General features: G+C 35.6%; 3 protein-coding genes across 4 annotated transcripts; 2 read left to right on the forward strand and 1 right to left on the reverse strand.

Moving 5' to 3' along the window:
- The first annotated feature begins 12,598 nt into the window (after nucleotides 1–12,598).
- LOC146996334 (uncharacterized) lies at nucleotides 12,599–14,877 on the forward strand. The gene is made up of 6 exons (XM_085821425.1): nucleotides 12,599–12,646; nucleotides 13,040–13,081; nucleotides 13,183–13,263; nucleotides 13,341–13,421; nucleotides 13,542–13,601; nucleotides 13,690–14,877. Exons 1-6 carry the CDS (start codon nucleotides 12,599–12,601, stop codon nucleotides 14,410–14,412), a joined length of 1,035 nt encoding a protein of 344 aa, XP_085677551.1. The 3' UTR covers nucleotides 14,413–14,877.
- On the forward strand, nucleotides 14,878–17,919 carry LOC118186522 (uncharacterized). Of its 2 annotated transcripts, XM_085820783.1 has the most exons (8): nucleotides 14,878–15,258; nucleotides 15,363–15,734; nucleotides 15,840–15,920; nucleotides 16,039–16,297; nucleotides 16,387–16,713; nucleotides 16,827–17,123; nucleotides 17,244–17,488; nucleotides 17,604–17,919. In XM_085820783.1, the coding sequence occupies exons 2-7, from the start codon at nucleotides 15,442–15,444 to the stop codon at nucleotides 17,256–17,258; spliced, it is 1,272 nt and encodes a 423-aa protein (XP_085676909.1). In that variant the 5' UTR covers nucleotides 14,878–15,258; nucleotides 15,363–15,441; the 3' UTR covers nucleotides 17,259–17,488; nucleotides 17,604–17,919. The 2 variants fall into 2 exon arrangements, with proteins under 2 accessions (XP_085676909.1, XP_035212529.2); XM_035356638.2 differs by lacking the exons at nucleotides 17,244–17,488; nucleotides 17,604–17,919 and having other exon boundaries at nucleotides 16,827–17,210.
- Nucleotides 17,920–21,137: 3,218 nt separating this feature from the next.
- Nucleotides 21,138–22,436, reverse strand: LOC118186519 (uncharacterized protein F54H12.2-like). The gene has a single exon (XM_035356635.2). It carries the CDS (start codon nucleotides 22,434–22,436, stop codon nucleotides 21,138–21,140), a length of 1,299 nt encoding a protein of 432 aa, XP_035212526.2.
- Nucleotides 22,437–25,882: the final 3,446 nt, after the last annotated feature.

Genomic DNA, 25,882 nt, shown 5'->3' on the forward strand with positions numbered 1-25,882 from the left:
CTCAAAGCTGCATTTGATTCAGTTTGGCATGATGGCCTGCTCTATAAAATCATGCAATTCGGAGTTAAAGGGAATAGTATCCTGTGGATTGCCAATTTCTTAAACCAGAGAACTATTAGAGTAAAGTGGAGAGGGGTTCTTTCAAGAAGCTATGATACTATCAGTGGTGTTCCTCAGGGCTGCATTTTGTCTCCCATTTTTTTCACAATTTTCATGCACGATATCTATGAAATTATCCCGGCTAATGTTGACTGCTACGTGTATGCGGACGACATATTCCTCTACAGTGCAGATGTCTCACTCTCCAAGGTAGTCAGTAATTTGCAGCGTGCGCAGTTTAAAGTGCATAGATGGGCTAAAGAGTGGAACTTGTGCATTTCTCCAGAGAAAAGTAAATCGATTATTTTCGGCGGGACAAGGAGTAGTGAAGAGAATCTTTTGAAGCTTGATGGTGTTAGCATCCCTACGGAAGATCATATTAAAATTCTGGGCATGTGGTTTGACAGTAAATTGAGCTGGAACGTCCATGTTAATAAAATAGTACCGAAACTGGAAAGAATGCTGAATGCTTTCAAATTTATCGCGAGCCCCAGGTGCGGTGCTAGAAAAGTGGATCTCGTCAATGTTGCAAATGCTACAATAAGAGGAAGAATAGAATACGGCAGCTGTCTCCTTTTGTCTACCTCTCAACAAAATAAGAAAAAGCTCGAAATAGTTTATAATCACGCTTTAAGACTTGCTATAGGGGCGCCAATCAGCATTCCTCTCCCGCTGTTATATGTTGAAGCAGGGGTGTTTGCTTTAGAAACAAGAAGATGCATCACCGCAATGAAGTTCCTAATAAAAAATATCACTATGTCAGCAGCCTCTCCTATTGCGGATAATCTGAAAAATTGCTTGCAAAGCTGCAAGTACAAGTGGAGCAAATTACGTAAGCCCATTAGCCAGTGCGTTAAAGATAAGCTTAGCAATCTCGATCTAGATCTCAATAATTGTATTACCTTTAACAATGAACTAGATTTTTCTGAAGAAGTTAAGTGCTGTTTCAAAACAAATGAGTATGAGTTCCAGAATAAAAATCTTTCGGATGTGGAGATACAGCAATTTTTCCGTTCCACTATTAATGATTACGTGAATCAAGGGTTTAAAATCTATGCTACAGACGCTTCCAAGTCCGATACAGGGGTTGGCATTGCGGCTGTAGATCGTACCTCAGCAATTGTCAGTCAGCGCATTGACAATAGAAACTCCATCTTTTCAGCTGAGGCTTGGGCCATTTGTAAGCTTCTTGAGATACTGAATCCTCGAGATAAGATCGCTATCCTTACAGATAGCAATTCTGTCTTCAGCGCGCTGAGCTGTGTTCATAGGAGATCCAACTCTCTCATTCTTAAGCTCTTTGAGCGGATAAGGTCTTTTCATTACCTCACAGTCATCTGGGTTCCTGGCCATAAGGGCATAGGGTTCAATGAAAGAGCGGATAAAGTTGCGAAAAGAAGAAATATGAACAACTTGGGGGATATTTCAGCAGAGGATGCGTGTAGGTTTATCGAGAATACTATTAAGAAAGAGCAAGTCGACAGTTAGCGGACCTCTTACACCGGCCGCAGATTCAGCTACTGTAATGTTCACTGTGAGTGGAGTAAGGGTTTAAACATCGACAGGAAAATGGAAGTTGCAATCAGTAAAACTAGATTGCAAATGTTGGACACGACTCAACTGTTGCATAGGTATCGTAGAGCGAATTCGCCATTTTGTGACTCATGTTATACGATTGACAGTACTGAACATGCAATTATTCACTGCACAAAGTACGATAGCGCCAGAAACATTATGCTCAAGAAAATGAAAATCAGCAATATTGACCTCTTAGCTGATCTTTTAAATCATTGTAATAAGAAACCTTGGAGGTATTATTTTTAGGCAAACTTGTCATCAAATACATCTTAAAGAACTCCTAAGCACTTTTGTGTACGGGTTTGCTTTTCGGACTGACGTTCCCCCCTGAATTGGAGGGAATGCGTCCTAATGGTATGCTATTTTGAATTGGAGCATAAGGCGCCAAAGGGAAGCCAAGCTTCAAGAAGAAGAAGAAGAAGAAGAACTCGTTTCCTTCTACTTAAATCAGAATACTTCCGCTGATAATTTGAATCCTTGCGCGTTCTACTAAAATTTACATATTCTGGCATTGGCAGTTCCAGGGGAAAGTAAGGCTTGACAGGAAAGATAGTTTAAACTTAAAATAAATGTTAGCTAAAATAAATATAAACCCTACATTTGCCGCTGCCAGAATTTGGAAAACTTGGAAGCAGGTCCAACAAACGACCTGTTGTAAGTTTATCTAATTCTGAACAAACTGGCGAGAACCTCGTTTACACAAAAAAAATCTTATGTAACAATTATATATTAAAATTCTGTTACTCGTTACAAAGCTTTCTTCTTACAGCAACTTTTCCTGGACTTCATCAATCAATCTTGGTCTTTCCTTCCAGCATCTGGAAGGAATAAGTATCAGTATCTTTCTACATACATTATAATTTACACTTTCTTGACACAATAAATTTTTGTTTTTTAAACGATTCGTTTTTCTTAGTTATTGCTTACTTCACATTCATTCAATTTTTCAAGCATTAATTTAACTTTACCCTGGCACTCCACCGTGTGTGGTGTCCAACGGGAATATTCGTGTTTTAGTCTTACAACACTTCCCCTAACCACCATGATTTGTTAGAATTCAACAACCAAATAGACACACCTTACTCGACATTCTACAACTCAATGAGCTACTTTAATATTCTTAAAAATTCAAATGTAGGTGGAGAACCCTACAAAACACATTCATTCTAACTTCCCCCTCATTCATCTTTAAACATGCAGGCTTTCGCTCTAAAGCATGACTTTATCTACAATTTACTGCTTAAATTTTGACTTCATTGCTTTTAAGCATTCACTTTTAGCATCTACAGTTTTATGCTTCTAGACTAAATTCTACTTTTACATAACCTTCAAGTATTTACATACATTTACAAAATTTTATACATATGCTTTTTACAATTTACCATAAAATGAATAAGAGAAAATAAATTTTTACTTTACTCATTCTTCGCCAAGCTGGCGGCACTGAAACTAAAATTCTTATTAATACAAGAATACGAAGTTATTTTTATCTTCGGCCAAATTTTGGCTTTAACATAACAGAATTAGTCTTTCGACCAACAGAAAATGCTTGTTTTTAGCTTTTACACTTAAAGAAAATAATACTTTTGCCTTAGCTAAATAAGGTAAAACAAAACTAAGTCTCAACCGAGACATATTGACTTTCGTCAAAACATAGAACTTCGTACTTATGCATAACATTTCGGAACAAAAGAAAAAAAATTATAGAAGGTTTTAACTTATCTTTGAGTTTTCGATGCTTGAAACTCCGTCATCCGTTTTTGGCAAAATTGATCCCAAGTTAGAGGTTTCATGGATGTCAATCTTCTCCTTATTGATCTCCGAGTGTCGTCCACGTTGCTCTTTCTTTTGCGTCCTCTACATACTGGCCTCTTGACGGAGTAATCGTCTGGTTGTTGGCCTTTGCGTTTTTGCCTGGGACGGCTGGTCTTGACGTCCTCCGGTCTGGAGTCCTTCTTGAATTTCTTCTGTTCCTCGTATTTTTGTGCCTCCTGCTGGCGTTTCAGTTTCCGGAACGGCGGCCTTGCTGGCACCTGACTCTGTGGCCGTGTGCGCGTTCTGCTTGATGTGTAATTTCTCCTGCCATCCTTTGTAGGTGGTGTTTTCGTCTTTACCACGGTTTCTTTACCCGGTTCATCTGTATTTTTGTTTTTCTTAAACGCCGGAGTTTGAAAATCCTTTTTTCTTTTTGATACCGACGTCCGGGTTGTAGAAGTGCTAGGTCTCTCTTCAGTTCTCCGTTTCTTGGGTGGTGGAATAGTTGTTGCAGTCTCTGGCCCTTCTATTTCGTTTAGACTTGAGTCCTGCAAGAAACTTTTAAGGATTTCAAAATCATTTGGATTATAGTATTTTTTCACCTGGTCGGGACTTGCTTTACAGATTTCCCCTCTGTCGTTCTTAAGATATAATACTACCCCTTTGATTTCCTGAATTACATAGGGGCCTTCAAACTTTGGAGCTAGCTTTGCCATAAAATTGTCTGGGGCACTTGATAAAGAAAATTTCCGCTTCAAAGGAAACACAGAAGTCTTCTGTTGCTCAACATTGTTGGTCCGAAAATCACACTTTCAATTTTTCTGCTGCTAAAATTATTCAAAAAACATCTTCCATTGGAGAACTGGATTTTCTAGAGGCATTTCACATTCATAAAAATCTTTCTGTTCTAGTTAACGATCCTAATTCCAATCCAAATTTGCCTTCGGCTTTTAGAGAAATTATGTTTTAGTTCTGGTTTCGCCAACAGATGGCGCCACTTGCTTATTCTTGTCCAGGCTTTCTTATCTTAATCTAATCATTATTTCCTATCTTGTTCATTTGCGGTTTTGCAGCTGAAGATGGTGGTTCGGTAAAACCATCGAAACTAGTCCTGTGAAAATTTTGCAAATATTACGCTGATTTTTGTTGTTTTATTTCTGAATTAGTATTTATTCGGCGTGTTATTGTGTCTTTCTGCTATGTTAGCCTGTGGTCTATACGGAACCATTTTGATATGGCGTATGCCAAGTCCATTGCATATGTTTTCAAATACTTGACTAATGAATTGTTTTCCGTTATCGCTAATGACTTTTATCGGTGCACCGTATTTTAAAATGTATCTGTGTAAGAATGCATCTGCGACTGTTTTGGCTGACGCGCGTTTAAGTGGAACAATTTCTATCCATTTTGAAAAATGATCTACTATTACTAAAAGAAAACGATTTTTATTTAACTCGCTCTGGGGGAAGGGACCAAGGAGATCTATTCCTAAAATTTCATTCGGAAATGTAGCGCGAATGCTATTTAAGTACCCGGCCGGGCTGTAATTAATATCATTTATTAACTGACATTGATTGCAGGACCTGACATACGCCGTTACTATTTTGTATAATTGCGGGAAATATACCGCCTCGCGTACCCTTTTTATAGTCTTTCTGACCCCGAGGTGGCCCGCTATTTTTTTTTCGTCCAACTCCCTCAAAATGCTTAATCGAAGCGAGGCTGGGATGACTGGCTTATACTCAAGATTTTCGTTTGTTGTTTTCGTATAGAATAATAAATTATCTATTATTTCATAGTTTTTTGCTCTATTTCTTATCGCATCGATATCTGTGTGCTCAAAGCTTTCGGGGTCTTTCAAATAAGCATAAATATTTCCAAATTCAGGATCAGCTTTCAGTTCAGTAATAACCGTATCTCTAGAATCTAAAATTTTTGAAGTCAACACAGCGCATTTAAGTTCATTTCCTTCGTCGTCCAGTTTTATACGAGAAAGTGCGTCAGCTACATTGTTTTCCTTACCCGGTTTATATTTTATTGTGATATTATATTCTTGGAGTTTTAAAGCCCATCTTATTAACCTGGGCGTTAGGTTTTTTCCCGAGTAAAGTCTACCAACAGCCGCATGATCCGAAAAGACTGTTACTGGCGATTTGCCGAAATAAACTCGAAATTTGTGTACAGCCATTAATACGGCTAATGTTTCTCTTTCTGTAGCTGTATAATTCCTTTGTGTCTGATTCAATGTTTTACTAAAAAATGCCAGCGGATGGTTATTTTGCATAAGAACCGCACCCACCGCATAGTCTGACGCATCTGCCGCAATTTCCAGGTTTTCGTCCCCCTCAGGGAATTTTAAAACAGGGGCATTAATAAGCGCTTCTTTTAATCTTTCAAAAGCTGTGTTAGCTTCCGCTGTCCACGTAAATTTACTCTTTTTTCTTTTGATTACTAAGAGTGGTTCAACAATATTAGCGAAATCTTTTATGAAAGATCGATAGTAAGAACATAATCCAAGGAAAGACGAAAGTTTCTTGGCGGTGTTGGGCGGTGGGAAATTCTTAATAGCTTTTATTTTTGAATCTTGCGTTTCTATACCCTTTTGCGAAATTTTATAACCGAGATATTTAAGTTCTTTAGTTGCGAACTTGCATTTTGAGGCGTTAATTGTAAGACCGGCCTCTTTTAATAATTTAAAAACTTGTTCGAGGTCATTAATGTGTTGTTCCAACGTACTACTCGTTATAATTATATCATCTAGATAAATTAAAGTTGATTTTCCTAGGACAGGCTTTAGAACAATGTCCATAGCTCTCTGGAATGTTGATGGGGCCCCACACAACCCAAAGGGCATGCGTAAAAATGCATAAGTGCCCGATTTTGTTATAAACACGGTTTTGTGTATATCTTCGGGTCTCATAGCTATTTGATAGTAGCCAGACGTTAAGTCCAAAGTAGACATATATCTTGTCGATTTGATCTGTCTAATGATCTCGTCTATAACCGGCAAAGGGTAAACTGGAAATTTAGTGATACTATTTAGTTTTCTATAATCGATAGCAAACCTCCAAGCCCTTTTATCTGAAGGAGGAAACTCGTTCTTTTTCCTACATAGTACGACTGGACTCGCGTACTCACTATTTATGGGCGTTATTATTTTATTCTTTAACATCTCCTGAATATGTTCTTCGATGATTAAGTCTTTTTGTTTATCATAGCGATACGGTTTAGTCCTACAAGGTTTTTCGGCATTTAATTGAATCTTGTGAGTCACGATTTGACAGTTTCCTGGTTTTTCTGAAAACAAATGAGAAAAATTACTCACCACTTGCTGTATTGCTTTACTTTCCTGGTCATTCAAATGGCTAAGGTCCAATTCAGGTGTCTCCACAGGTTCCACCACCCTCTGGTCCATCTCCAGCACCACGGAACTATCTTGAAAATTTAATTTGGCCCTCGCGGCCCTTAAAAAGTCCATACCTAAAATAAGAGAGTGTTGCAGGTGTTTCACCACAAAAATTAATACTTTGAGATTTTCCTCTTTTACCTGTACGTTTAATGATACTTCCCGATGCAGTGACATGTTTTTCCTTGCGCCCCTATAATTTCCGTATTTCTGGTTTTAAATAGTCGTATCCTATAAAAATTCTTTTTGAAGAACTTTTCACTCATGAAATTTCCTTCTGCTCCTGTATCGATGAGGGCTTCTACTGGTACATCGCCAACCAGGACTTGTATAATTGGTAGCTGTGAGTTTTTACGATGACTGTATTTAAATGTCTATTTGAGGGTTTTTTTAAAACTTCCGGGGTCTGGACCCTCCCTTTCACAGGCCCCTCTAGTCGTTTAAAGCTTTCCTTTCAATCTGTGTCTTCTGGGTACGCGGATGCTTATTTTCAAATTTTCTTTTTGGGCCTTGACCTTCGAGTTTCGATGCGTTAGCTTGATAGTTCTTTCCCCCATATGAGCGATATCCATTTCTGGTTTCCTCCTTCCTTCGGGTATGTTGAGAATATGTTTCCCCTCTCGCTTTTTCCGCTATTCTGCGATTTTGAAACTTCACCGCCAATTCGAAAAGTTCCTGCAATGTGTTTGGGTTTCTAATTTCAAAGTAGTCTTGGACAGCGGGTAACAATCTTGGTAATATTACTTCAATAATCTCCGCATCGGGTTTTTTCCCATACAGCATATCCGTTAGCTTGATTTTTCGTAAAATAAAGTCCGTCAAATCTGCTGTATCCCGTTGATAGAAACTATATAGCTCGGCTTCCAGCCGTGCGCGATCTTTCACTATGGGGAAGGCCTTTACTAACGATTTTTTGAAATTTTCAAATGTATACGTCGGGCTTCCAAATTCACGTAGAAGAAATTTGCCTATATTTTCCACCATAGCGCGGCCTGTCCTCTTAGTGCTGATGTGGCGATGGCAACTTTTTGTCTTTCAGGCACAGGGTAGAGCTGAAAGTGGTTTTCTATACCTTCTAAAAATACGGACACCGAATTTTTTCCGTCGAAATAGACGTTTGGCTTGATTGATGCTCTCAAAGTCTGGACCAGGTATCCAAATCCTTCTAACTGTGTTGTCATTTCTTGGTGTTGTCCAGCGGCTTCCATCCAGTTTTCGGCCATTTCAGTCCGATAAGTGTTCGGGCGCCAATATAACGTTGCGCGCCTCCAACTTGCACGCAACCAAGAGGTGACTGTGAAAACTTGTATAAAAGATAGAAGCTTGTGAAGGGTTTAAGTCCCTTTTTATTCAACGTAATAAATTACAATTGCGTTCTCTTGACGCTTACAGACGGTGCCAACTTGGCAGTCAAATAAAAATAATAACCTGAAAAGAAAATAAAGACAAGATTCTAACTACGAGGCTCTCTAAAATAACTAACTCACCGCGTTTTACAATACCGCTGCTAATTCAGCAGACTTGAAGCTCACTGGAACGATGACCACTACTTCCCGCCAAGCACATAGGCCGCAACGCGGGGTTCTTCAATTCTCGCTAACTACCTCCGCGCTCGCTAAGTAAGAGAATCTCACACCGAACTCGTTTCCTTCTACTTAAATCAGAATACTTCCGCTGATAATTTGAATCCTTGGGCGTTCTACTCAAGTTTACATATTCTGGCATTGGCAGTTCCAGGGGAAAGTAAGGCTTGACAGGAAAGATAGTTTAAACTTAAAATAAATGTTAGTTAAAATAAATATAAACCCTACAACTGTTACAATAATACATATAGATAGTATTCAACACTTATCGAAATCAGAGTGAAAGTGTCGTAATAACACTCGTCATCGAGTTCAAATAACGACGAAATATAGGGCAATTCAGCAGAGTCAAAATTATTGTAATTTCAAAGAGTCTAAGTCAGAAGGACGAACCCTTTGGCACTATTAAATATTTAGCTTGAGAATATGGGTTTCATAGTAAAATGATTGCAGACCAATTAATAGAACAATAGAAATTTCAGTTAAAAGATCAAGTCTGAAGATACAATAGTTAGCAATAAAAGAACTGTACAGAATAATAGATCATGAAAAAAATACCTTTTTCCCGAAAACCAGGTAAGCCTAGGTGCAACTGGAGGTAAGATATGATTTTTTCAAAATTACACACCAATTTCGGGACTTAGAAAAAATTGAGCACTTTTCTTAGACCTACCAGGGCACCACGTGGTAAGCTGGCGGAAGGCGACCGTAGCAGTGGCGGCATCACATATGAACAAAAGTCCGGCACTTTTGCAGCGGCCTAGAATCCTTTGTTTTCGGCACTAAAACACTAATAACTAGAGAAATACTTGGCGCACACGCAAAAATGATATATCCTCGGATGCAGCGTATATTCACACACAAATTATAACAAACGACACACTTCTGGCGGCACTTTTTACACGAAAAATCTCAAAAATACAGGAGCGAATCGAAACGACGTCTGTCCTCGATGACGGTCCACACGGCTTTACTTTGGCAGTAGCACTCTGCGGGAAAATAATTTCGAGCCTGGCGGTTCTAGAACTGCGAGGGAAGATCGTTCTATACTGTTGGACAAAGAGGATTGGCTGTACATTCTCAATCTGGTGGTATCGGTAGCGGGCACGGCTTGCCGTTTGACCCGAATTCCGTTTAATTCTATGGTATCAGTAGCGGTGACACGACCAGTCCTTTGCATATCATCGTATTCTGTGTCAGTCCTTTAGTGCGAAGCTTCGCACGAAGTACTTATTAAGACTCTTTGCCTACCAGTTAGATCTTCAGACCATAGAGGCGCACCTCATGGTGGTCTCTGATCGCCGGGAGTAGTGACTCCTGTTGACAAGTTCAGCTATGAGTTTACGGAGAATAATGAGCCATGAGCTTATAGATTGTAACGTGGACGGGCGGCAACTTAGTGAATTTTCTTACGCTCTCGTCGGAGGCGAAACTTGCTTGACAGATATAACTTCTGCCTAAAATGGAGGTTTTAAAATCGAGTCGGACCTGGTTATGCGTCTTCCATAGTTCGCTGTACCAGCAATTAACAAAATTAGTTGCCTTCCCTTTAGCTACGTCCCTGTATCTTAGCACACACAAACCACTCTTAAAATTTGCACCTGTGAAGCGAGAAAAATATATTTTCTATTTTTAACTGATTAATCCTTTGACATTCAGAAAGAGAATATTACAATTAAACAGCTGTGCCTTTTCTATTTTCCTTTCCTTGAATTGAGAAGAATGCTCATAATAAAAATACGAACTTTAAACTTTTCATAGAAACAGCGCTCAAGGTTATTGTAACAATAGATAGCTGAAAATGATAAGATAAGGTGCTTAAATGCTTGAGCCTGAGAAGTTATATAAAAATTTGCAATTTCTCTGTTACGTTCACAGGACGTTTCTGTTCACAGATCATTTATCATATCTTTTAAATTAAAGACATAATGTGCTTAAAAAATGTGTTTCATTTACATATAGAAGATAAGCACGTCGATCCCATATTTAAATGTAGCGAAATTAAATATTAGATAGACATTGGCGTTATACAAAAAATCTATGTATTTCGAAAGATGCAAGCACGGAGTTCCTCTTGCTCAGAAAGAAAAAACATTCTGTAATGAAATATTAAAGAATCATGTAATATACTGCATTTCATATAAAATATTTCTGAGAAAAACCTCATAATTCAACATTTTTTTCATTCAAAGTTATCTGTACAAAAATGTATATTTCACCATTTTGTACGTTTTGTCTTCACACTTTCAGTTTAGTATGTGTTGCATAATATATAATCTTACACGTTTTAAACAGAAATCTTGTTTTTCTTTTCCCTAAAATAACCTGAAATCAAGAGAAAAGTGTAAGAATTCTCATTAATTTTATTACAAGCTTTGCTTTAGATATAACCAAATAAATTAATTAAATTTGTCATCAATAAATAATTGAATAATCAAATATAAGAATAAAATGTCTAAGTAAAAAAATTAACTCTCCTCAAATGTGAAAGAAATCATTTGTTTTTTCAAAGGTATTTATGTCCTGCTCATCTTAAAAATTAATTCTGAAATCATCTAATTTATTATGAATAATAATTAAATAATACATTGTTTTCAATGAAAACAACTGCAGTTATTTTTTATACTTTATTTCTCAGTAATTATGCAATTATTAATTAAAATAAAAATCCTTTTCTAAGTTGAACACCCTTATATTTATATCATATAAGTTAATGTAAAAATATTCACTATTTTTTTAATTTATTATATCCTAAGGTCCTTCTTAAAAATTAAAAATCCAAAATGTTTATTAAATTATCTAAGTAAGAAAAAAATACGATTGCAAATATAAGCTTCAGTAGTATACCCCCCACTATATGCGGCAAAAGGATGCCGCCATGACGCAATAGAACAAAGGATGACGCAACGGGGGCGTGGCCTCCGCCATATTGGATCACGTGACTTCCATCCGCCATGTTGGATCACGTGGTGTTCCTTTGGAATGACTCATCCTTTTCCCGCCATGCCGTGCGTGCTGAATCGCCGAGGCATTCATTAATTTTATTCGGTAAGTATTTATGAAGGATTTAATTAATTATTATTTAACTTACCTAATTAATTTATTAATCACGTGGTCTTTGGAGAACATCGGCCATTTTGTTTTGTACGGTGATTTATGCTGCCCTTCATGACAGTTTCAAAAATTGCGTGGGACCGAACCCATGATGTCGAGATCTCCAGCTACGCGCTTTAACCACTGAGCCACGCTTTTGTTACCACAGAAGACTAAAAATTCGTACTTACAAAAAAAAAAGGCAAAGCGTTCAACGAGTTTACCGATCGAAAAGTTTCTTTTAAACGATGAAAGAGGGGTAGAAGACATATATTTTAATTTCTTAATTTTTTTTCGAACATTGATTACCTTCTTTAAGATATTATAAAGATTATTTTATGCTTAATTTTTAATTAATATTTTCAATTTATCAAATGAATTTTTTTTCTTCAAAGTGGGTGATATTATTTTCGAATGGAAGAAATTTTTTAAAATTATTTATTATCTGCAGGGAAAGAGTTAAAATGATATTTTTACATCTGTACTGATTTTCTTGAAGCTATGTTACTGCTGGCGCCATCTAGCGTCCAGAACATCATCTAAAAGTAACAGGATCGTAAAAAAAAATAATATGAAAATGTAATATATTTCCTTTTCACGGGGTACGAACTCGCTACCACCCAATAATTAATAAAAAGGGATTGAGGGGGACCGAATCCAAGTCTTTAAGCGATACCCCACAATTCCTTGGTTGATATGGTTCTTAATTATCTGCATAAGGTTTTTCCGTGCTCCGCCATCTTGGATTTCCTCTATAGCCGCCATTTTGAAGAATTTTCTTGGTGGGTAAATGACGTCACCCTTATCATGTTTGTGCATGATTTGGTTGGGAAATGGCGTCTGCCTTTTCACTCCCTTTGTGTAGACATCCGCGTAGGTGAACGAATACATTTCTGTGGACCAATCAGAAAGCAGAAAAATGATGTCATGCCCTCTTAACCAATCCGCGTATTCAGACAAAGTAAAAAGTTCGGAGCCGAGTTTCAACCGCTGGATTGCCTCCGAAATTCATTACTTGCTAAATTCTAGAAGTTTGTTACCACGCTTTTTGAAAAAACAAGAAATTCTCTTCGTATCTGCGAAAATGGCTTCAAGAAACAGTAAACGTTCTTTGGAACCCTTTTTTGATCAAGTAAGTATTCATATTTAAAATTTATTTTATTTATTTTTATTTTATTTAGATATAAAATGTATTAAGGTTATTATGTGTTTAATTTTATTATTTTAGTGTTTTGTTTTTGTTTCTTTGACCACGTGCCTGTAATACTGACACGCAATTAAAATTTTTTGTAGTGTGAGGATTCCGATGTATCTGTAAGAGATTCTAATGATCAAGTAAGCTAAATTTTATTTATGTGTTTTATTTACACGGCTTAGATTTTTTTATTATATTTTACCCTGTTTTGTTGAAACACGTGTTTGTAATATTACGTTTCAAAACAGTTATATCGCCATATTATTTTCAATTGTTCTTTGACCACGTGTTTGTAATACTTACATGATTAAAAATACTATTATTTTGTAGTGTGAGGATTTCCATGCGCTTTTAAGAGATTCTGATGATGAGGTAAGCTAGTTTTATTTATTTCCTTCTGTGGCTTATTTTTACAATGTATAGTTTTTTGCCCCACCTAGAAAAAGACTGTTCACTATTTTTAATTTATTTAGTGCCTGAGTGAAACATCTCAAATATTCATCGAAAATTCTATTGACGGCATTGAAAATTATTTTAGTGATTCAGGAGATGAAGTACGTAGTTTTTTTTGTATTTTTTTTATATAAGCTGAACCTAAATTTCTCTAAACACAACTGTTACTTTTCTTTAGCTCTTAAGTGAAACTTCGCAGATATTTTTGGAGAATCCTTTGGTTTTGCCTCTTTACTATCAAGTAGGCTCGGGATATGAGGTAATATCAGTTTTTAATATATATATAAATATATATGAGAATTATTTTTTTCTATGTTTTTTATGTTTTTCTATGTTTGTTATGTTTTTCATATCACTGTGATGTCTATACATCTTTTAGACTCAACCTTCTGCTCCATCTAAAGGACCTGCATATGTGGAACATGACATTTCAGTAAATGTGAGTTTTTCTCCTGTTTTAGGGCTTATGGTGTGTTTGCGTGTGTGCTTATTTTCATTTACACTGAATTATGTTCTTTTCTTTCCAGATGGAAAATGCTATTATACTCAAAGAGAAGGCACGGCGTCGTAACCGAAAGTATCAAGGCGAGGAAATAACCTTCCAGGCACGTGTTGATATGAATCGTCTGCCTCAAAATATTCGCAACAGGCCTCTTCTAGCCGTAACTGAATCTGTTAGACAGCTGTTTGAAATATTAATTCAACGGTCAACAGAAAATCTAAGGCCGACAGATTGGATACGAATGTGTATCCAAGCCGATGGATTGGATAAACCCATGTCTACGAAAATTATTGCCGTATCTTCCATGACGGTGGAGACCGTATTATCGGTTATTATGAAAGTTCTGCAGTCAAAAGATGAAATTCGGCTGGATTCAGGCTTCCTAGTAGATGTGATCACGATTCGCAGGGATATCGGTGCAGGTAGAGCAAAGATAATGAACATTCAAGTAGGTCGTCTTAAAAAACGCTCTGTCCTTTCCATCCCGTCAGATGATGAAGGGTTGTGTTGCGCAAAAGCAATCGTATATGCCCTAGCTTATCTTGAGCAAGACAAGTCAGCGCTTAATTCTCTACGGGATCGGAGACGATCTGTTCTAATGCTACGAGCTCAAGAATTACACAAGTGTGCTGGAGTTCCTCTTGGTCCTTGTACATACACTGAAATCTGCACATTTGAAAATCATCTAAATATACAAATCGTAGTAATAAGCAGTGAAAATTTAAATAAAATAAGCCAAAGATTTTAAACAAAAAAAATTAATTAAATTGAAAAAAAAAAATGTAAAATGAAATTATATTTATAAACTGTTTATTTCTAGGTCTCGTATAAAGGAAGATATCGAACTCGTCGCATTAATTTGTGGCAACACAATGGCCATTTTGATGTCATTACAAATTTACACGGTTTTTATGGTTCGAAAAACTATTGCGAAAATTGTGAAAAGCCATATGACCGTCCAGAAGATCACAGGTGTGACAATATGTGCCATGTCTGCCTAAGATTTCAATGCGTTCCAGCATTGCCTAAAAGATGTAAAGATTGTGATCGCCTCTGTCAATCTGAGGACTGCTTTGCAGCGCATAAAGCCGTCACAGGTAGACAAGAGCATTCAGTATGCGATAGGGTAAGTATTACTCAACTAGGGGGAAAAAAAGTTTTTAATACTTACATTTTTAAAACTTTTTTTTTCTAAATATATTTTTAAAAAATCTTTGTTCTACTTTTTTTTTTCCTAATTACAGATGTATCAGTGCAGACAATGCTCAAAAGTTATCATGCGACGGCAGTGTCCTAAAATTTTACATCGTTGCGGGATTATCAAATGCCCTTCGTGTAAAGAGTATGTTATAGCGTCAGAACATCATTGTTTCTTACAACTCATTTCTGCGAAAAGTCCATCCGATAAATTAATTTTCTTTGATTTCGAAACTGACCAATCATCAGGGGAACACATCGTAAACTTTGCTGTAGCGCAGTACAAAGATGGCCAAGAGAAAATATTTAAAGGATACGAAGCATGTCATGAATTCTGCTCTTGGCTGTTTACAACAGTGCACAAAAATTACACTGTTATTGCACACAATATGAAGGGGTAAATGTATTCTTATTATTTTTAATCTGCATATATATATTATAGGGCTATTGTTTTAAATATAATACATTTTTTAAAATATAATAATTTTTTTTTCTTTACAGATTTGACGGTCAGTTTATAATGGCATGGCTTTTAGAACAGGGTACGGCACCTGAAGTAATCCCTAATGGCTCTTAAGTGATGGTAATCACCCATACCGCCCTCAACATAAAACTTATTGATTCTTTTAATTTCCTGCCGATGGCTCTCTCAAAGCTGCCTGCTTGTTTCGGCCTTACAGAACTAAAAAAAGGATATTTTCCGCACCTTTTCAACAAGAAAGAAAATCAAAATTATGTGGGATTTTTACCTGAGCCTAAGTACTACAATCCTGATTGTATGACTAGTGCGGTGCGAACCTCCTTTTTGGAATGGCATAAAGAACACGAGAAGGATATATTTGATTTCCAAGAAGAAATTCTCACGTATTGCCGGTTTGTATCAACAATCTATTTCTAATCCTTCATTATGATCCGTCTTTTAGGTGTATTTTTTTTGGTACCATGTTTTATTTATTTATTTACTCTTTTCGTTTTCAGATCAGATGTTGATATCCTTCGTAGATGTTGCGTTGAATTTAGAAATCAGTTTTTAGAAATTACAGGAGTAGACCCCTTTTGGTATTTTACAAACCTTTTCTTTTACATGGTTTTGTCATTTTGTAACAACGTATTGTATACGTGCATGTATACTTTATGTATATATGATTTACACTTTTCTTGTCCGTTTTATTTTCAGTTACATAACCATTGCATCAGCGTGTATGGCGGTTTACAGATCCCGACACATAATACCTAATACCATCGCAATGATACCTGTAGGAGGTTATATCAATCGCACGAATCATAGTCCTGACTGTATTCGTTGGCTTGATTTTATTGCCCAAAAAGAGAGCATTGAAATCGAACACGCTTTGAACGGAAAAGGAGAAAGACGATTGGATGGTATATCTGTAGACGGATATTGCAAAGAAACAAATACTGTTTATCAATACTACGTAAGAGTTCAATATTTATTTATTTATAAATATATTATTTAATTTATTTATTTATTGGTATTATACGAAAAAATTTTTAACTATCGCAGGGATGTTTCTTTCACGGTTGCTCCACCTGTTTTGACGGAGATGCACTCCACCCCATAACAAAATTACCCATGTCGACATTGCTACAACAAACGGTAGACAAGACTTACCAGCTACGTGATCGAGGGTATAATGTAATTGAAATGTGGGAGCATGAGTTTGAGATGAAAAAGAAAACAGATGAAAATGTAAAATATTTTCTTCTAAGTCACGAGCTTCAGGATCGATTGAATCCTAAAGATGCTTTCTTCGGTGGGCGGACAAATGCCATTCAGCTGTATTATGAGGGTGATGCAAAGTATGTGGATTTCACTTCACTGTATCCATGGGTAAATACTTTTTTTTCTGTGTTTTGGCATAAAATAATCTTATTAAACGCGCATGTCTTATTTAAAAAGAAAATCGCTTTTCCGATTATTCATATTTTTTCAATTTTTCCTAGGTCAATAAATACTGTTTGTACCCCGTCGGACACCCTAATATTATTACTGAAAATTTTGATGCCTTGGAAAACTATTTCGGTATTATAAAGTGCCGAATACTGCCTCCTCGAGGTTTATACCTCCCCGTATTGCCGTACAGAGCACAAAATAAACTGATGTTTCCCCTCTGCAAGACTTGTGCTGAATTAATGTATCAAGGCATTTGCCAGCACTCAGATGATGAGAGAGCCATCATTGGCACATGGGTGACTGAAGAAGTCAAATTAGCAGTGAAAAAAGGTTACTGTATAACAAAGGTAAGTATTTTGGGTAATTATTAGTATTATTGAATGTGTTATAAATGTCACAGCATGTATTTTTATTGTATATTATTATATTCATATTCCCACTATCTTTTTTTTTTTTTTTTTTTTCAGATTTATGAAGTGTAACATTTTTCTCAATTTACGGATACTCTATTTCAATCTTATATCAACTTGTTTTTAAAAATAAAACAAGAAAGCAGCGGCTGGCCAGCCGATTGTGTAAGCTCGACCGAACGAAAACGCTACATTGAAGCCTATTTTGAGCGAGAGGGTGTGCAGCTTGATGAATTTAATATTAAGAAGAATCCTGGAAGACGGCAAGTAGCCAAATTGGCTTTGAACAGCTTCTGGGGGCGGTAAATAATTATTATAATGTTTTTAATAGAAAGAGTTGTTTCACATCTTTATATCATTTATTATTTCTTAAAAAAAATGCTCATTCTTTTCTTATATATTTTTTTTTCTTTAAAGATGGGGAATGAACCTGAACAAGATACGTTTGACTTATGTTCATACATTACCTGATTTCAATAAATTATTTGCAGATCCAACAAAAAATGTAAGTTTTGTAATTTTATTTTCTAATGTAAATTAAGATGTATATTTTTAAATGATTAATCTTGCAACCTGCTAACTTTTCCTCCAGATCAAAGACTTATATTTTCCGACTCCTGAAGTAGCTGCTGTGCAATGGGACTATAAACATTATTTTGTTCCACAGGACACATCCACAAATGTGTTCTTGGCAGCTTTTACTACTGCATGGGCACGGTTAAAGCTTTACAGTGAAATGGAGAAGTTGGGCCGTGCTGTGTTGTATCATGACACGGATTCAATTATATACGCAAGCGATTTTACCAACGATCCGCCTCTTGGTAATTTTTGGGGGGATTTTACAGATGAACTCAATGGAGATACTATTACTACATTTGTCTCTGGTGAGCTTCATTTTTATTTTTATTTTTTATTAGGTTGATCTTTTATTCTTGTAGTTTCTGTAGCATATTTTTTCCCCCATTCAGGAGGCCCTAAAAATTACGCTTATGTAACAGCCCGAGGAATGACTTGCTGTAAAGTTCGAGGTTTCTCCCTCAACTTCAAAAATCAACAGATTTTAAATTTTTTGGAGATTAAGAATTTAGTGTGCTCGATGGATCGAAAAACAACAATCGCCATGTACGATGAACATAAAATCATGAGAGATGCCAAAAAGAGGAAAGTTTTAACTAAGGCAGAAACAAAACTGTACAAAATTGTTTACAACAAAAGAGTCCTAAAAGAAGATCTAACTACTGTTCCCTATGGATTTTAAGTGGTATGCATCTCATTTATTTTATTTCATTGCAGGGTTATTGTTGAATTAATGTTAAAAAAAATTATATTTTGCAGTAAAATTTTAAAATTGTGTGGTTGACTTTTTTTCTTTTTTTTTCTTAGCCTTTTCTTAAACGAGAGGAGTATATAAAGCTTCACACATTTCTGAAGATCATCAGTACCCCACAAAATGGAGTGGCCTGTGTTGAAACACCCTTCCACATCTCTCATCAGCGGTCCGACAGGATCCGGTAAGACATATTTTGTGAAACGAGTCATCGAAGAAAGTCTGCTTTCTCCTATGCCTCAGCGTATAATTTATTGCTATGGAGCATATCAACCTATTTTTAGTAAAATGAAAAATGTGCAGTTTGAAGAAGGACTACCATCGAACCTCAATTCCCTGCAAAATGCACTAATTATCATTGATGATTTAATGTCTGAGTTAGCGAGCGATACTCGTTTAAGTAAACTTTTTACGAAAGGAAGCCATCACCGAAATCTTTCTATAATATTTATCGTTCAAAATTTATTTCAGCAGGGTAAAGAGATGCGAACCATTCATTTGAATTGTCATTACATGATACTGTTCAAAAATCCTAGAGATAAATGTCAAGTCGTACATTTGGCAAGGCAGATGTTCCCCGGGAAAACAAAGGCTTTTCAGGAAGTCTTCCAGGATGCAACTTCAAACCCTTACAGTTATTTACTAATAGATTTAAGACCAGAAACCCAAGAAATGTTAAGGTTACGTACAGGCATTTTCCCTTCAGATAAGCGTTTTGTTTATGAACTCCGTTAGTTGCTGTTGCACTCAACAAGTTTTCTCCTTCAGTGATTTAATTTGTAGGTTTTTTAAAATTTAAAACTCTCTTTTACATTGTAAAAGAATAAAATTTGCCACACCGAATTTTTTTTTTTTTTTTTTTTGAAAATTAGATTATTTAAAAAATGTCCTAAAATATAAGATCTGCACAAAAAGCGGTTGCTTATGCGACCTTTATAAAAGAGAAGGAATTGTTAAAGTACCAATCATTTGAGGTCCAGATGTCGAGCCTGGAACATCTTAAACTCCTAGGCAAAAGTAAAGTAAAAAAAAACTCTTCTAAGAAAATGTCCCAATAGTGTTATTAAAAGTGTATGTGAATGTGCTTTAAATGTATTACAGGGTAACGTTCCTTTGTCTAAAAGACAGAAACGTAAACTGGCCGTATATAAACGGACTTTGCGTACATTAGGTGATAAAAAGATACCCTTATTTAAAAAACGGAGACTATTGGTACAAAAAGGTGATGGATTTCTTTCGTTGCTCATTCCTGCCGCAGTTTCTGTACTGAGCACATTAATTAATGGAGTTCGCTCGTAAATTTATCCTTGTCCCCTCGGATCGAGAATTAGAATTTGCTGAAAACCATTTATCAGATTTAGATCAGCAAATGAGCACCATTTTAAACGAGAAGTTATCCGAAGATGAAAAAGCCAAGCAATACCTTCAAATACTTCAAAAATATGTATCATTTCCCCAATTAAAATCAGAAACACAAGAAAGTGTTTAGCTTAGCAAAGAAGAAGAGAAAAAGTTTACCATGGAAGAAGAAATTGTGAATTCCGCTCCAGTGAAATTTAAGAACATTGCCAAAAGAACTATAGACTTTTTAAAACTTCACAATGATATTATTACATGGACTCCATCTAAAGAATTAATCATGAACCAAGTTAAAATTAATAATTCTAATGTTCAAGACTTGGTGAATTATTTGTTAAGAAATCAAGAGACCAAGCCTGTAGGTTATGAAGAGTTTAAAAAATTCTTAGATGTTGTAGATTTTCCCAGGGAGTTTGTAAAAAACAAGTATCTGTTTACAATGTATGCTAAACCTAAATGTGTAAAAAAGAAAAGAAAATTGTATTCAACTTCTTGGATAAAATATTAAATAAAAAGAAAGATATTAGTTAAATTTGGTGTGTTTTTATGTGTGAAAAAATATTTTTTAATTTCAGGTTGAAAAAAAATGATCCAGATTTTTTTTTAAAGGTAAGTTTTTTTTCCTTAAAAAATGTGCAGATTTCAGTAATTTACAATGGAAAATAATTTTTAAGCTTAAATGAAACCTTTAAAATTTATTCTATAACTAAAAGGTAAAAGAAAAGTTATTTAAGAAAATTGTAAATTGCACTTTATTAATAAGAAAGACAAAACTAAAATTCCAAGCAAATTAATATTTTATTTCTTAAAAATCATTTTTACACCATACCTTTTCTTCACAAAATGAAATACATGAAAATCGCTATTTCTTACAGAAAGATTAGATACAATTGATTCCAAACATAATCCTTGACATCGTTTTAACAAATAATAAGTACAATATTGTCCACAAACATTTGATGTTACACTCTGAAGAGAAACTTGATTCCATGTCACACAGTTAAACTTGCTAGTAAATTTTGCTATGTCATCACCATAAGTCATGGGAGGAAGTCCATAAGAATCGAAAAATTCTAAAGTCTGATTATTTTCAATGAAGAAAGCCAGCCAGTGCGTCCCTTTCTCGTTGTGTTTATCAGTGTTGACTACAATAGCTGCTGGGAAACGATGAACATCTGGGATTTTATCTGAAGGGAAAACTCCAGTGTAGTACTTTGCTGTCCATTTGTCATGAGAGAGTATTCTATGAATTTCTGAAGAATTCATTAGTTACCAAAATCGTAGATAATATTTCTAGATTTATTGATTTCTATTAAGTTTTCAAATTCTGCATAGACTATTAACGATGTTGTTATTGGCAGAGGGAAACCGAATTTTACCTCCAGTCTCAAATTACTATGACGGACTAAATTCAAGTGAGAACCATCACACAAGTCAGGTGATAGATCGAAAAGAAATAAGCAGTATCCTTCTGGATACTCTGATCTCGAAAGATACAATCCTCGGTTTTCTGCATTGGCAAATAAATTCTGATAAGCACGAATAAAGGTTTTATTCATGAAATCAGGTTGAAGAGGATTGTGAGGCATAGGTTGCCCATCTACGTAAATGCCAATAAAATTGATATGATTGTGCTTAAATTCGAAGGGAGATTTTTTATAGTTTCCGTTGAAAGCATCATTATCGACACAAGCAACAATTAAGCGTTTAGGCATCTGGCCCGTAAAAATACTATCTTGAACAAAACTCATATTTCCTGATGGAATGGAATACACTTTGCAAAGCACTCGGTTGATAGGATATTTCGCTGTCGCTTTTTCTAAACTTTTTGCATGCCCTAAAATTACACCTGGACTGACTCGAACTTTGCGTACAAATAATGAGGCATGTTCCAATGACACTTTAAAATTCCCCTCCCCCAGTAAACAAAATTCCGGTTTGCTGCGGATAAGTTTAATTTTCATATCGACCATGTTCAACAAAAGTCTTTCTTGATGAAACATATCTAGATGTAGCCGTCCAATCATATCCACTGTAGCACTAAGTTTAAATTCTTCTGCTCTTTTATTGAATCCCTCATTAGGTTGCTTATCCGCAGTATCAAAAACATTCATACGGCCTGCTGTATCTTTAAAATATAATTCTGATGATAATTGAGAAGTTTTCGTATCAAAACCATGATTAAGTAATTTTTCTATGATGGCTCTGTAAGGGTACGTGTTATTGCTGGAGGAAATAAGTCTTTCATTTAAGCTTATATCAACTTGAGAAAAGAGGGAGTGCAGAAACAAATTCACGGGTCCCACTTTATCATCTTTTCCGAGAGAGCCGCCATTGCTTTTCAAAATTTTAACTATGACGTATAACTGAGTTTGAGATAAATCCAAATAGTCATCGCCACTACCCGCGACATTGAATTCGACAGGACTTCCATCCGACACATTCGCAAGGGGATGAAATTCTATCCATTGTCCTCTTTCTATAACTGTTTGGGTTGGAGGTAATGTAAATAAATCGAGTTCAGATTTGGCGCATTCTGGAGAATCTTTTAAGAGGAAAGCCATTATGAGTTGAAAATGTCACGTCTTTGCACTTTCCTGGCTTTAGACGAAATGAAACGTTTGGGAGATTTGCGTTTCCTTTTAAACTTTCCGTGACCAATCATCTCATCTGCTTTTTGAACTGCTTTCCTTGCTAATTTTTTTCCACTTTCTTTAGATCTGGTTTTAAAGGCTGATTTAAAATTTTCTCCTGATATCACATCGTTTGCAATTTGCGTTCCTGCACGTAGAGCTTCTTTTCCAACAGTTTTTGCTCCCTTAATTAAAAATGGCATGGCACTACGGAAAAGTTTCGCAAAAAATCCACCTATTCCGTATCCTTTCTGTAAAACCATTCCCTGATAATACGGCAGACCTTTTCCAGTTTGTCCCACATAATAATCCTCAAAGTGTTTGGTGCAACAAGCATATGGAATGAGCATTTTTGATACAGCTTTTAGAACGTTTACACTATGAATGAATAATTTTTTCTTTTGGTAAAGCTTTTTATAGAATTTGTCTCAAACGAAAGTGGAGCACTATGAAAACTTTACCTCTTTCAAACGGCACCAGACTCCCCGAATGAGACCTTATTTCGATTTCAATCGTTTGAAAATGTTGGCGAATCACTGGTAAATAAAATGGTCGAGAGTAATGTTTGTCAATAATCTCTCCGTCTTTCCCTTCCACTGTTACAATTTTCAGAAGGGGGGCTTGTACGTCACCTACGATTTGTGGTTCAACTAAATCACAGTATACATACATAACGGGGAAAAAACCATTCGGATTCGCTACGAAAGGACTTTGGACACTTCCTTCGTAAACACCCGGTTCAAATCCTAAGAGCTCAGCTAGTCCTCCGTGAAGAACCACTTTTGATTGTTCATCTGTCTTTATCATTACTCTTTTCGTAATGTTATGATAAGAAAATTCAATTTTGTTTTTATGAGAAACTAAAGTCATAGCTTTTAATATGTCCGGTATTGTTTCATAATAACCAGGAGGAATATGCCGTCCTTCCAGTTCTCCATTGTGAACAGCAAACCCAAATAAATTATTATCTTTTCCGACATTATACCATGAATGAGGGTAAATAATATTTAGGAGAGCTAGTTCCCAGTCCCCATTACTAAGATCAATAGGAGACGGTAGTTGGGTAATAAATCGAGAAATTTTATTGTCTGGAAAAAATCTCCTAGAGCTATCGCTTATGAGTGTTACGTAGAAGGATATTTTCGCTCAAATGAAAAGTAAAATACAGTACGCATGTTTTTATATCATTTTCAAATTTGAAACCCAAGTATTAAATTTTTCAGGGTAACCCTGAAATTTAACAAAGTATTCTGATTTTCCCCAATGCTTTCTTGTCTTCAGTACCTTTTCGACAGGATAGTACCCACAGTCCGCTACTTTTTGTAATTCTTGTTTATAGAAGGTTCCTTGTAATCTTCTCCCGCTAAATCTCTTAATTTATAGACGATAGGATTTCGACGAATTATTTTATGGATTTTAAAAATTTCTCTTGTCCAATTTTGTTCGTATCCTTTCTCGAAGAGCATTTTTTCGCGGCTGATGCGTACCGTGTCTCCAATCTTTAAATCTGAAGGAACAGGTTTTTGTGCTGATTGCTGACCGTACAAAGTTTTCCAAATTTTTTCTTGATTTTGTAGCGTAACCGATGCAGGTTCTGTCTTAATACTTCGATGCCATGTGTTGTTATAACTGGATATCAATTTATCTATAACATCGATGTACCTTCGTGTATTCATTTCGGTAAAGTATTTCCACATTTTAGTTTTAAGGGTCCTATTAAACCGTTCCACGACAGAAGCTTTTGTATTATTGTGTGTCGTAAAAAAGTGGATATTTTTATTTTTCAAAAAATTTTGAACTTGCTTATTGGTAAACTCTTTTCCTGCATCTGTCTGTAAAGACTCGGGTGTACGTTCCGAAAATATCTTTTTGAAAGCAGATTTAATGGACACAGCTGTTTTATCTTTGAGAGGGATAGCCCAAGCGTATTTGGAAAAAATATCTATGCACGTCAGTAAATATTTATAACCACTATTAAAAGATACCAGCGATTGCATATCCACTAAATCAGACTGAAATTGTTCGTCGATGCCCCCTACAATGACTCGGTTGCGTTGGAATCTGTGCCGCAGAGGTCTGTGAAGCGTATAAGAATCTTTCGCCTGCAACCATCTTTTGATTTCTTTGCTTTTTACTCCAGAAACACGTTGTAAAGCATTTATACCACCGAAGCTTGCCGGCTGCGCTGGATCCCGATATGTTAGATTCAGAATTTCTGACATTACAACAGGAATTTTTATCAACAGAAAAAGTTATGTTCATCCTCGGGCAAGCACTACCCAAATGAAATGATAAATCAAAGTGAACATTTATTTATACTTTTTTATACCCCGCTTCACCTAATCCTAATAACATCTTTTTTAAAAATATTAACTATTTAGTATTTTCTTAGTTAGAAAATTAAAATTCATGCCGAGTCACTCAAAAAGTATACAATTTTTTTTTAAAAAAAACAAAACAATATTTTGAAACAAAAAAGAAAGCAATACAAAAAAGTGAATAAAAACTAATATTTTATTTTATTTTTTCAAAAAGAACTATTCAGTAAATCTTTAAACAAATTAGTTTCTTCACATACATATAAATTTTGAATAATATTCAGTACATCATTTACATTAATAACATCAAAAAAGTCATCAGTAACAATTAGTTTACTAAAATTTATATTACATTCATTTTCACGAATGAAGTCATTTGCTATCTCAGGCCAATTAACTGTAAACAAAGCCTGGTCAAAATAAGTTTCACATTTTTCAGCACGGCTTGTTGATAAGCATTCATGTCCGAGCTGATTATTAATCCCTTGTTTGCAACCAAAACACACAAAAAGTTCTGAAATTTTTTTAGAAATAAATTTTTCAATACACTTACACAAAGAGTCCTGCAGCTCATGAAATCCATTTGGACGGTCTGGATCACCAGCATATTCATTCAATTCAAAATGTGTATCACCAACCACCTGCTTTTTCACAAAATAGTTAAGAGTTTTAGAAATAAGTGTTTCCTTCGCGACACCACATATTTCGCTATATATGGAGTCCAGTTTGCGTAAATGTTCTTTCCTCAACAGAACACGTTCCGGTACAAATTCAAATCGTAAATCTTTTCTTTGGAACAATCTTTGTAGTGATATAATTAGTTCACCGTTGACATTTTGTTTTGAAACACACACATCTTTCTTCACAATAAAAACACTATCGGAACCTTCAAAGGAAGCAAATGTATTGGTATGATCGCTCAATTCTTTCCATACTAGAGGAGAAAGCGAAACTCCATCTTTGCTAGGATGTAGCAAATCGTTGTCATCAGTCACATATTTCCGAACGTGAACACGAGTCAAACCTAAAAAACACGATACAGTGACAAAAATATCCCCT

This window comes from Stegodyphus dumicola, chromosome 7, assembly GCF_044657685.1.
Source record: "Stegodyphus dumicola isolate Sdum_Otavi_A_Nest chromosome 7, ASM4465768v1".
NCBI lineage: Eukaryota > Metazoa > Arthropoda > Arachnida > Araneae > Eresidae > Stegodyphus > Stegodyphus dumicola.

What these genes read in the sequence shown, in the direction of transcription:
- LOC118186522 (XM_035356638.2), top strand. Translation starts at nt 15,442, where the DNA reads ATGGTAATCACCCATACCGCCCTCAACATAAAACTTATTGATTCTTTT. An exon ending in ATACTGTTTATCAATACTAC is followed by an intron (nt 16,298 to 16,386) that starts GTAAGAGTTCAA and finishes TAACTATCGCAG; the next exon opens with GGATGTTTCTTTCACGGTTG. An exon ending in TCACTTCACTGTATCCATGG is followed by an intron (nt 16,714 to 16,826) that starts GTAAATACTTTT and finishes AATTTTTCCTAG; the next exon opens with GTCAATAAATACTGTTTGTA.
- LOC146996334 (XM_085821425.1), top strand. Translation starts at nt 12,599, where the DNA reads ATGGCTTCAAGAAACAGTAAACGTTCTTTGGAACCCTTTTTTGATCAA. An exon ending in AAGTAGGCTCGGGATATGAG is followed by an intron (nt 13,422 to 13,541) that starts GTAATATCAGTT and finishes TACATCTTTTAG; the next exon opens with ACTCAACCTTCTGCTCCATC. An exon ending in AACATGACATTTCAGTAAAT is followed by an intron (nt 13,602 to 13,689) that starts GTGAGTTTTTCT and finishes TTTTCTTTCCAG; the next exon opens with ATGGAAAATGCTATTATACT.
- LOC118186519 (XM_035356635.2), bottom strand. Translation starts at nt 22,436, where the DNA reads ATGGCTTTCCTCTTAAAAGATTCTCCAGAATGCGCCAAATCTGAACTC.